Source organism: Triturus cristatus, chromosome 12, assembly GCF_964204655.1.
Source record: "Triturus cristatus chromosome 12, aTriCri1.1, whole genome shotgun sequence".
Taxonomy (NCBI): domain Eukaryota; kingdom Metazoa; phylum Chordata; class Amphibia; order Caudata; family Salamandridae; genus Triturus; species Triturus cristatus.
Window position 1 is genome coordinate 861,259,930 of NC_140595.1, and position 12,301 is coordinate 861,272,230.

Below are 12,301 nucleotides of genomic sequence, written 5' to 3' on the forward strand. Positions count from 1 at the left end.
ATTATATAATGCCCAATATTTCTACAAATGAACATTCTTCAGTTATGTTTACAATGTGCAACCAGGGGCTAGAGTGGACCTTCACTCCAAGAAACCTCAGCATATTCCCTGCCTGCCCGTCATACACATGTTCAGTTTGTGAGCTGGAGAGTGGAGAATCCACTCTTCTGACACGTTGGTCAGGCCTGATTACTCCAGCAGCCGTACTGCTACGTTTCGAGTAGATTTCTCATGTTTTTGGGGTTCAGATAACCTTCCACAAGTAGTGTGGATAAGATGTAATAATATCCACAATTTCCCAGAAGTAGTTCTGAATTATGTTGTAAATGGCAGCTTAACCCTCTGTGAATACATTTACACAAATGTAAATGTAGAATGTACTTGCTGTTCGAAGAAACCCTGTCTCCTGAGTCCATACCTTTTACGATGGGTAATGTTTGGTCTGTGATGTAACCGAGGGCCACATTGATGTCTGCGGGGTTGTGGTCAGAGTTTGAGGGCAGCGTATTGGCAGTAAGCTAGGTGTAGGGGAAGCAAAGCATATACATCATGGGGTTTATTAGTGACACTTTTTGATGCTCTGGCGGCGCAGGCCTCTCAATCATATCTCTAAGACCACGCAAAGCCCCTCAGCCTGGCGTTGAATGGGCTCATATAGTGTCAAGCAAAGCAGTGCAAGTCACTGCATTGAATTACTCTGTGCAAGAGGCGTTCCATGGGCGCTGCGGTGGGTTTTCCCACGCAATACCCATGGATTTTTACACCACCACAGACTTACCTATTCATGAAAATCCAGGGTAGTGCTAAAACCTTACACCTCACCACAGAGCAGGCGTAACAAGGAGAAATATTTGTATTTCTCCTCATGGTTTCCTCTTTCCATGTATGCTGCACTCTGCAGCAAACATGGAAAGAAGAAGGGCAAAAGACCCTTCCTGCACAAAAACAATGCTGCCTGCAACGGAGGCACCCTTACACCATGGAACAAGGGTGCCTACCTTGGCGCTAGGCAGTAAACTGTGCATCAGCGCAGGGGGAAAGGACAGGAATGCACTGCATTTCATAAATAGGGTGCATTCCTGTGCTTTCACATTGGCGTAGGGCAGCGCTGCAAGAAGACTTGCAGTGCACCCTACGCCAATTCCCCATAAATGAGGCCCCAAGTGGCCGAATTGCACAATGCGAAACCACCAAACCTGGGATTTATCCCGGCTTCCTCACTTAACCCAATTGTGTGGTCCTAGGCAATTGTTTTATTTTACTCTCCCGCCTTTTTCTTCATTATCACATATTAAAGGACCTTGAAATACATGAATGCAGGATGTGAGCTTTACAAAACCTTCTCTTGTGTTTGATTTAATACGCTTAAACGCTGTTCATCTATAATAGGAGCCTTGGGCACCTGAGAAGCGCACATAACTGGCTTGCATCTTGGCTCAACGTTGGCATTGCTGTCAAGGTAGGGGGGAAGAATTAATGTTTGAAAAGTATCACTTACAAAAAAACATAATCGTCAATGCACTGATATATTCTGATCTACTAACGTACTAAGGTTGTGCATATTAATGAAATACACTTTTTTTAATTTTAAAGATACCATCATGTTTTTTACACTTTTGCTGCAAGATGTCTTTAAAAATGAAAGTGTTCCTGTAGTGAAGTGGTGCAGGACACCCTAATTACCTCCCTCCTTTAACTTCAATTGAACTTGAAATAAATGCTTTCCTGTTCAATTAACATCTATTTCTGGGTTAGTGCTGGGTTGAGTAAACAGCAGCCCAGTGCTGCTGGTGACAAGGGGACGCAGGAGCGCCCTGGGCCGGACTTGGACTATCACTGCCTGATTCTAATGTATGGGATGATTCCTCGCCACCCCCATCTTTGATACACATTTACTATTCACACTCACAGGAGTAATCTGTAAACATATCCAGCCTTGGCATGTGCCAGCCAATAGTTTGCGAATTCCCAGACACTGGCATGTTTGTGGGTACTGAAGATTGTAGGCAGACACTCGCACTCTGCAATGCTGCCGCCCATCCTGGGTATACATTTTTTACACAATATATATATCACACTGGTACAATATTATCTATGACTAAATCTATTCAAGAGTGCCATCTGTAATCATAAAGTGTTACATTGGGTCTACTCGTATTAGTAGACGTGGGGCACGCAAGTGAGCATGAAGATCGGCACTTCCCTCTGTGAAAATAGGATTAGAAACAAGCTTCTACAATGCAATGGTCTCGGCAATATTATAGGTAGAGCTATTGGTATTGCTCATTATTTTTTTATAATTTTTGTATCCCTAAATAAATGGCATTGTCATTTCTATTGGCATTAGTTTTTTTTTTTGCATATGTGATACCTATTGCATTAGCAGAGAGAGAGTGGGGTAGTGAGATAGAGAGAGAGAGTGAGGTATTGAAATAGAGAGTGAGGTAGTGAGATAGAGAGAGTGAGGTAGTGAAATAGTGAGGTAGTGAGGGAGAGGGATGTTGTGAGGTAGTGATATATAAGCATAGAGTGATGTTGTGATGTAGTGAGATAGAGAGAGAGGTAGTGAAAGAGAGAGTGAAAGTGAGTTAGTGAGTTAGAAAGAGTGAGGTAGTGAGATAGAGAGTGATTGTAGCGTGCCGCCGTGTTTTAACTGAGGCGGGGTGGGGGGTGTTTTTGTGCCCCAGCGGCTGTTTGTTGCGTTGGAGCTGGGACACCAGAGGCGAGGCAGGGGGGGGGGGATGCGCAAGGAGATATAGAGGCGGGGGTGCGTGGAGTGGGCTGTGTCTCTGACCCTGGGGGCGCCGCCTCCTTCAAGCGCCTAGCAACGGTACAGAGTGATGGCGTCTGCTTTTGGTATATAAGGCTGCCATCTTGAAAACAATAAAATGCAATAGAAGGAACAAAAAATGTGCACCGTAAATAAAATGCCCACAGTCTATTGCATAGGTTACCCAAATGACCTTCGGAAACCTTAGCTGGTATTACAAAATGTGCATAATGCATGGATAACAAAACATTGCATTTAAAGTAAAAGTACATGTTATAATTAATGTACCTTTTAATAACATATGTGTTGTTATTGTGGCTACGATAGTCGCCCAGTTGTACTTTGAATCAATTGTTCAGGTATCCCCCGCGTAAGTTGTTTACAAACGTATGAGAACAGACTGTAACCCCCAAACGAGGCTTGGGACGCAAAGTGATCTGTAACGTCCTTTCAAGGAGCGTCGCACATGATTGGCTGGGACGTTGTAATCCATCCAATCAGAAGCCAGGACGCAGTAGTGTAGGAAACGGTGGAAGCGTCTTCACCAGGGCACCGGGTGCTCCTCCGGGCTCGGGGCGTGTGAGTGAGTGGGAGCAGGGACTATTCCCGATACCGTAACAGCAGTAGGGTGAGCTCCAATCAGCATGACAGTGTGCACTCTGGCGATATCCACTATTGTAACCCTCTCCTGACTGCTCTTTGCAAGATTCACTTCACTCTGCTAAAAGCAAGCCTACAGTCGGCAGCACTTTTCGTCTCAGGGACCAAAAGGAATCACCATGTTTCACCGATTGTGGTAACACTTCACTGTTTTCCCAATGAAGTCAAGGCTGCATACAAAACGGCATGCATCACCCCCTGCCCCTATACACATCCACCCACATTACCTGGCTGGACACGCTTCGTTATTTGGCGGCAATAGGCGATCATAGAATGCGGAAGCTCACCTGCTAGAAACCCAATCTTTAACACGCACACCACCGCCTTTCTCCGAGGCGAAGCAGAAATGCCTCGGAGAAACGCAGCGACGGTTTCAGATTCGGGGGCATGTTTCTTTTTCTCGTCTCTTGCCATTGGCTGGAGGAGAGAAAAACACACCTAAAAAGGGCGTGGCTAAAAAGTGGAAAGAAGAGCACGGAACACGCCCCCGAATCTGAAAAAGACGGAGCCTATTTGGAGGGACGGCTCTCTCCTCCAATGGCTGGCCTCCGTTTAGGAAGCCAGCCAATGGAGGAGAGCCAAAAAGAGAGGCGGGCTAAAGAGCCACTCTCAGAAACATTAAATCTCCGGACTTCCGGTTCTGCCTTCGGCAGACCGGATGGTCCCTCGACCTAAAAAGAACAGAATGGCAAGAACAGTTATCATGGTCACAGCAGACACTGAGAAGAACTGCCCTGGGCTGCCAGCAAATGGTTTTATCTCCAAGGAGGCCCGCGGCACTCCCTGTATCGCCCTGGAAACGAGGAGACGTTGATGGGATTCTAAACGACAACTCTTTGATGACACCAGACCTTTGCACCCACTTGTTCCTTCAGTGAGCTCTACCGCTTCTCGTTAGGAGATTAGTGATGGTGTAAAGCTTTGCTTTGGAGATACTGTAGTGGGTACCTAAAGGGAGCACATAGGTTAATTATAAGGTCGTGTTCCACCCCGTTGGCCTCACCTGTGCTGAGACAATCGATCCTTTCCGAGTGTTGAGGAATTCTCATGTGTAGAGCGTTCTTGTCCTTCACATCAAGCTCAGCAGCAGGGTCACCTGGGAAGGGAAAAAGACTGACCATGAGCTCTATGCACACCAGAGGGGACTGCTTTCTTGCACTTTAGACCCGTGTAGGCTCTAGTCCCTAGTGCTGCCTGAATAGGACCCCTCATCACTCCTACTGCTGCCTTCCTCGTCCCAGTACTAATACACAACATCTAGTGATAGTTCTGAAAATGTTGCCACTTTGTTAAACCTGACAGTGTTTACATTGCATGCACAGGAGACGGCTGGAAACACATTTAGGCAATGGTGGAAACACTTCGCCTCCTGCTACAAAGTTTGAGGTTACATCGTCTAGTGATTCATTCGCTGGTTCAAGGGGTGGAATCTGCCTTCGGTTCTGTGTGTTTTGCAGTAATTTACATTTTAACCTCAATGTGAGATTACAGCATCAGCTCTTAGAGCAGTGATCTCCGTGTACAGAACTGGCAGATTGCCAGCTCCTTTCAGTAATTCTTTCTGGATAGTCATTCAACGCTTGGACTATAGTTCTTTCCGAAAGTATGCATGTGAAGGAAGACATGGATTAATCATTCTGTTTTTTAAGAATCCAACCTTGGCAGAGAAACCAAGACTGCATTCACTACATGGGTATCAGGCTTTGTATATTTACCCAGAGAGCAGCAACGTTCCTGTATTCAGGGCATTTTATTTTTATTGCTACTGTGCTATTTCAGCAAAGCAAACATTCTCGTCTAGCAACCTTCGGACTCGCCAAAGCTGGTGATTGCGACAGCCTACAAGCCAGGACTAGTGTCAGGCTTTCGAGAATACGTGGACTTTTGACGCAAGGCTCGCGTCATCTGTGACCGAAAAGAAACATATGCCATGCAGCAACAAGGGCCTCGCAATGACTTTTATTCATCGATACAAACTGTGTTTTGGGGGTGACTATTCATAAGAGTTAGGCAGTTACACTTTGTCACCTGTTTCACATTATTTCAGGTGACAATTGTTTTTTTCCGTGGTAAAATGCGGTTTCTTGTGCATTTGTTTTTGACGATTAAGGTTGAAGGACAAGAGGAAGCTTTGGCAAGTCCTCACGTGTTAGGATTAGGATGAAGAAGAGGGGCAAAGATGTAATGGTATATAACGAATCAGCCATTTTCACTGTACATAGTCCTACTTCCGGTCATCAACTCACAAATCTCTCCTTTGCAAAGAATGCTCTCCTCCTCGGAGGAAAGGCCAGTTACTTACAGGAAAGGAGCGAGGAACTGATTACAAGGAGTATAATTCTGTGTTACGTGGAATGGTGAGGAACAGAGGCGTGTCAAAAGCAAACATTTTATACTGGGTAGCGCCCATGCTACTCAGAGATGACCTCAGACCTACCTGCCCATGTGAGCTCCACCATCCACCGCGGCTGAAACAGGGGATTTATGGAGGAGAAGTTAAGCACCACGATCCAGCATAGTTCCGACTCGGTCTCCCATATCGACTTCACTGTCACCTGCCACGAGACTCTGCCTCGTATTGAGAGGGCTCCAAAAAGAGCTACCAGGCCAGCCTAGACCTACAGTGCACGTGCGCGGGAGCTTTGAGGTTTGATCGCGATACCGATCGCGATCACTTTCGCGGCCGCACGGCATAGCCAATAGGTCTCGCTTTTGGGACCTTATAAGTATTACAACTGTTGCATGGCTAAACACTTATAAGGTCCCAAAGGCGAGACCTATTGGCTATGCCAATGCTTGTAATAAATAATGCATATTTAACGGTGTTTACTAATATCAGTGCCTGTTATTTGTAAACACGTGAAACATTCCATAAGCAGAACGTACAGTACCTTGGCAATCTAAAAATGGCATTGCTTCCACCATTTATACCAGGGCCGTTATGGTTCGATTGGGAGTGGTGTAAATATTGTCAGATTTTAACTCTTGCGTTCCTAGCATACGGTCTGTAAAGCAAAGGTGTGTTTTCTTCCTTGCAGCGAACGAGGGGTGTCTTGGCGTTTCTGGTTTTGGCGTTTCTGGTTTTGCCGCTCCTTCTGTTTGGAATCAGTGGGATCATTTATATGATGTTCAAGTCAGCTGTGCGGAACAAAGTGGTGGTGACAACCGATGCCATATCGGGGCTCGGCAGAGGTACCGTGGCAGCTTCATTTCTGTCAGTCTCTGGGGGGAGCACGGCCTACCCGGAGAACTGAGCAGGCCGTCGCGTTCCCATGCATCGCATTCGATTTAACATCGCACATTCGGAATGCTGTAATGTCAAGTTTTTTTTTTTTTTTAAATATGGAGACGTCGTATTTGGCAAGAACAATTCCTTCAAATAATATGCAATGAGTCTGAGATGCTTTCTCATGTTGATCGGTGAATGTTTTTAATTTGTATAAACATGTATTCTCTAAATCCAATTACAGGGTATGTGTGTTTTTTAACGAAGTTCACACAATAGAGTTCAACATTCCTGAAAAAACCCAGGGGTGCGCAATGCTGGCTCTGAGCAGAGCAGATCGTTGGTTCTTTTGAGCTGGAGACGGCTGGAAACAGTGAGCAGAGATTGCCTCTCCCTGTTTCCCCCTTGGCCTGTCTAAAGTGCATGAATCAACTCGGAGAAATGGCGAGTCATAGTTTTGAATTATAGAGCGAAAATAACAGGTGCGTGATTCTGCGCAGGGCCATCATGATATGCCCTTGCGTGCCATGTTATGACCTGCTGGCCTGGCTTGGCACACAGCGAAGCACCTGCTTTTTTGCAGTATGACTGACGACCATAGATTTAACTCTGAATTTCTCCAAATTAATACATGAACTTCAGAAAGTGCATCTCTGCAACAGGGAAAGACAATCAGTGCTCACTGCTTCACACTTGTGCTGTCTGGGGTTCGTGCATAACCTTGCGGAAATTCAGAGTTCCAAGCATGAGCTTTGGACATTACAAACGCGTAGAATCAGTAACTTGACTGAATGGTATATGCCCTGGGTTGTTACCAAAAAAGGATGCTCCGTGGCAAAGTTGTTTGTACATTTCTCAAAGAAATTCACATAAGGAAAAGAGATGCTACTTATTTGAATTACAATCTAATTTGGCATGAGGGCCAGGGCTACTAGCTTTTGCAAGATTTAGGTAAGAAATGCGCATATTGTTTACAATCATCAATCGGAGTCAACAGTAGTCCTGAAGTCCATTGAAGATTACCTTCTTTGTCTTAGGTACAGTTTTTAGGTAACATTGTGTAACCAACATGAAAATACACCCCAAGGGCCCTGTGACTGTTCCGGCTCCCCCGAGTGCGCCATGCTTTTTACACCTCTGTATAAATAGGAGAAAATGTGTTCATCTGAAGGGGCAGCTCGAAACACATATGGAATGGCTGCATTTTCTACCGACTGTTCATTAGATGCAAGGCTACGATTGGTCAACTTGTACTAAGCATCCCTGTCTCGGATGATTTAACAAGCGTGCCTCATTTGTTTTTTTAGCTTTTACGTATTTCCTAGGGACAACTTTATCTGTCTCGCCAGCCACTTATTTTCATAAATCATAAAAAATCATACTTAAAATAGCCACTAATACATACAGGGCCTTTCAGTCAGCCCTCTTCATCCATTGGTCTGTTCAAGTGCCATTCACAAATGTGCTGCCCTCCTCACAGCATGCTTTTCAAAAAAACGGGAGAGGGACCCCAATGACAAAGGAGAGGGGCACCAACAAAGACCTCAGTCAGGAAAAAACCTCCTTGTCAACACACCATTCAAACCTATACTCCTTTCATACCAAGGGGATGAGGATGGACAGCAGCAGCATAAAACACCGATAAGAAGAAATAAGTCAGACAAATTTATTGGACACAATGAAAGCAATGTACACAATCAATAAAGTTACTGGTGCAACAAAAAAACAATTTCTTTGTATCAGTATATGAATATTAAAAAAGCATGCAACAGGATGTAAATGGTCAGCCCACTTCTTCCATTGGCTTTTCCTCCACTGTGAGAGTGACAGGCGTTTGCCTTGGCTGTGGGACTTGTTTCTGAGCAGCGCGCCTGCAGCCTACCTAACAAAAGCGAAGAATGAAAAATTAAATAAACTGTGCTTACTGTGGACAAAAATAAAACAAGCATTGGCATAGCCAATAGGTCTCGTCTTTGGGACCTTAAAAGTGTTTAGTTATCCAGCACAATATCCTTGGTGCAACAACATCAAGTGTTGCATGGCTAAACACTTATGAGGTCCCAAAGGCGAGACCTATTGGCTATGCCAATGCTTGTCTATTTTATTCTCTGTAGGAAAGTGCCCATTTTGACCCCCCCACCTATTGTCTGGAATTCGATGCAATTTTAACTGGAAGAGCACTAGGTTCCTGCTATCCAAGTCCTCAGTGCCAGATATCTTTCACAAAACTACAATTGGTCCCCCAGTTGGCAATTCATTTGGCCCAATAGTAAGTCTCTAGTAAATGGTACCCCAGGTGGCATGGGTACCAAAGAAGGCCCCCAAGGGCTGCAGCATGTATTGTGCCACCCAAAGGGTCCCCTTGCCAAACACATACAGACTGTTGTCGCAGGCTGCGTGTGTTGGTGTAGACAAAAGTGAAGACACAAAATGGCACACATCCCTGTGTGCAATGCCAGCAAACACTGCATGCAGTATAAGTAGGGCTCCTGGTTTTATGGGATGAATTTTTTTTAACATTTCCATCGGTTATTATCCATATTTTTTTGGCCATCTTATTGGTATTTATCCATATTTATTTTGCGTTTTAAGAATAAATGGAGCCGTAAAAGGACATATTTCCATATTTGGAACAGGGGTGTGAGAGGCAATATACTATGACGCGTAACAGTGTGTATACAACAATAATAGAGTAAAAAGTAAGTCCACTTCGTTGCTTGTATTTTCTAAAGTTGTGCTTTATTCATGAAGTTGGTGAATTTCGATACACCCAACACGTTCCGCCCAAACATGGGCTTCTTCAGGGCAATGTGGCTGTGAGTAGGAACGTCTGTGTTGACAGACAGTAAGTCCAATCTGTGACCGTCTTTTAGATTTTGTGAAGTAGGAAAACCTTTCATGAAATTAATGTATCCAAGATGTAGGAAAGCAACAAAGGGTAGATTGCCTCCTATGAAAAGTCCTTAATCAAGTAATACTTCTTGAAATGAAGCGTAGTAATCCGTGTACGGAAAGCCTCAGCGCCGGTTTCTCCAAGGTAGAAGAGCACACCCCCCTTCTATATGTGAATCTGGCTTCCCTCACAGGAGACGATGCAGACCCCCATTAGCAACTGGACAGATGGGTAAATTAATAGTCATAGGCGTGCTCACCTTCAGGCTTTTTCTACGACTAAGGTGAGCTATATTGAAGTGAATACGAAAATGAGAAGCCTGCCATCTTGGTGATGGCAAATTTAGGAACTCTGGGACAGGGTTATGCCCACTTACTGCAGGAAGTGGTCATGTAGGGAGCATAGTACCCCAAGGTTAAGTACCCTATTGTCTACTGCCTAGTCTAGTATTTAGTGATTAGTGTTTTCTAATCTAGTATTTAGGGGAGTCCCTGGCACCAGGAAAGCAGATCCTGCCGACCCAAAAAGAAGAAGTAGTACTAAAGAGCCGTGAAAAGCAATAACTGAAGAAGAAGCAACTGACTTGGTGCCAACCCTGCCAGCCTGTTCGCCTATTCCCAACAACTGTGCCGAAGTCGACTCACCCTGCAAGTCGCTGTGCCTCCAAAAGGCTAGGAGGACTGACAGCACTTATGCCAAGACTCAGGAACTCCCGTGTAGCAGCAGAGCTGTTCCTCTGCATCCTGAAGGCACCAAAGAAAGAACTGTGAGGACTCCGAACAGCATAAACTAGACTTCAGCCAGTACCACTGCACCCGTCGCTCCAGGCACAAGTTGAAGTGGGCCAATGGTGCCAGCGCGGTCCTCCAGAGACTAAGCCCACCTAGGGTTCCCCAGCTGTGGACTTTCCAATGCCGACTGCAGCCTCTGTGTACAGGCCCCTTCAACCTTGAGTGTCTAAGGTGATGAAAACCCAATGCTTCAAAGTACCTCTTCATTCGCTGCTCCTGGTCTGAGTGGAAGTGGACTAATGGGGTCTCTGCGTCCCTGAGCATCGTGAGGCCTGAGCCCCCCTGTTGGTTCAGACCAACTGATCCCCCTCCCCCCCCAGCCAAACCTACAGCCCCTTTTTGACTGGACCGATCCCCATTGACTAACACTGGGCACCCAACGTTGTATTGCACCACTGCACCCAACCGCGCTCGTGCCGGTGGAGGTGGTCTACTGGAGCTGCCTTGGACCTTGCCGTGTATTCACCTTAAGTCCTAAGGATTGGCCTCGTAAATCGCTTTTAAAGAACTTGTATGCTTTATTTGTTTTTCCTCCACAAGATAACATTGCTGCCTATGAAAATTGCACTGCGTCGACTTTTGAAACCTAGCTCGAAATGTTCTTAACTAATTGTATTGATTCTTTGATGCCTAAATATATATATAAAGATAAGAGTTATTTTTATAAATTGGTGTGGATCTCCTTATTGGGTTGTGTGTACCATGTATTTGCAGATGTCCAACTCTCCGCTCTGATAAGCCTACGGCTGCTCGACCACACAACCCCCTAGAAGAGCATCTTGGGATTGCTGGAGCAAGCCCCTGTCCCCTAGTGAGGGGATACCTGGACTCTTTGCAGGCTATGCCTCTTTTTGGTATACTTTACAAAGAGGCAGCCTCCTACATCGTCCACTCAGCTACGCAAACTTCCCTTTCGCGCTTCCTTAGTTGTCCCTGTGTTTCCTCCTGTGTTTCCGTCTTTTTTTATTGGGATCTCTCCTCTTTTTTTGTTCTTGCCTTTTCATCACTGGGGGGGGTCTCGGTCTCTCTCTCTCTCTCCCAATTCCACCTACCCCCCCCCCCCCCCGCCCCTCCTCATTGCAGTTTTTATCTCCACGGGCAGCACTATTTTATCTTTGGTCCCCCAGCTGTCCTATTAATATTCCTACTTCTTGGGCACTAACTTTTTCTCTTTAGGTCCTGATGGTGTCTATTGTTTGTTCCTCTGTGTCTCTTTCTCTTCCCAACTTTCCTTTAGATGCTGGTTTTCGTTTCTACTCTGAAGTGGCTTTGTGCCTTGTTTTTAGAGGTTTCTCCCCCTCACAATTCCTCTCTTCTACCCGCTCTGTCCCGTCCCTGTTCCCTCCGCACAATCCCTCCCTCATTTTGCTCCTGCCTGTTATGCTTGTGCAAAAGTGTGTATCAGTTGTGTGATTGTGCACTGGTGCGTCTGGATAATGTACATGCACTTTTGTGTGTCGGAGTGTGTGGCTGTGCATCAGTGGATGACTGCACAGCACTTGTGTGTTTTTTAAAGTGTGGTTGTGCTTTCATACAAGTGTTGATAAATGCCTATGTGTGTGCGCCTGCGAGTGTCATTGTAGTCTCCTGAATTGGTTCTCATTACTCTGCCTGCACCTGTGTGTGGTTGTGTGAGTTTGCAGCTGCGCACTTGTGTATATGTGCATAAAGTGGCATGCACATGTGTATGAGCGTGTGCTCGCGGGTATCTGTAAAGCTCTTTCTGCACCTTTCGGCACAGGTACTCTGATAAGGGTGTCTTTGCTTTATAATCTGGTTTCAGCTGACGTTCTTACTTACGCAGAGAACGACCCAGCACTTCTTTACTCTCAGAGAACAGTTCTTTCGCAATGCAGAGATCTTCATTTTCTTTTGCTCTTAATGAGGAGACCGTGGTGGCAATAAGAGGTCCTGTCATCAAAAAGAAACACAAAATATTTCCATAGATGGATCATGTGGAA

General features: G+C 45.4%; 1 protein-coding gene across 5 annotated transcripts in view; it reads right to left on the bottom strand.

Annotated features, from left to right (window-relative positions):
• The window catches only part of LOC146783125 (uncharacterized), a 252,211-nt gene that overhangs the window by 116,392 nt on the left and 123,518 nt on the right, over positions 1–12,301 (bottom strand). For 4 of the 5 annotated variants that reach the window (XM_085638822.1, XM_085638820.1, XM_085638823.1 and 1 more), the window contains 2 exons: positions 12,141–12,251; positions 4,434–4,526 (listed from right to left, as the gene is read on the bottom strand). In XM_085638822.1, the coding sequence (XP_085494948.1) occupies positions 4,434–4,526; positions 12,141–12,251 (204 nt within the window). The remainder of the gene's footprint in view (positions 1–4,433; positions 4,527–12,140; positions 12,252–12,301) is intronic. The other variant, XM_085638824.1, reaches the window with a different exon arrangement.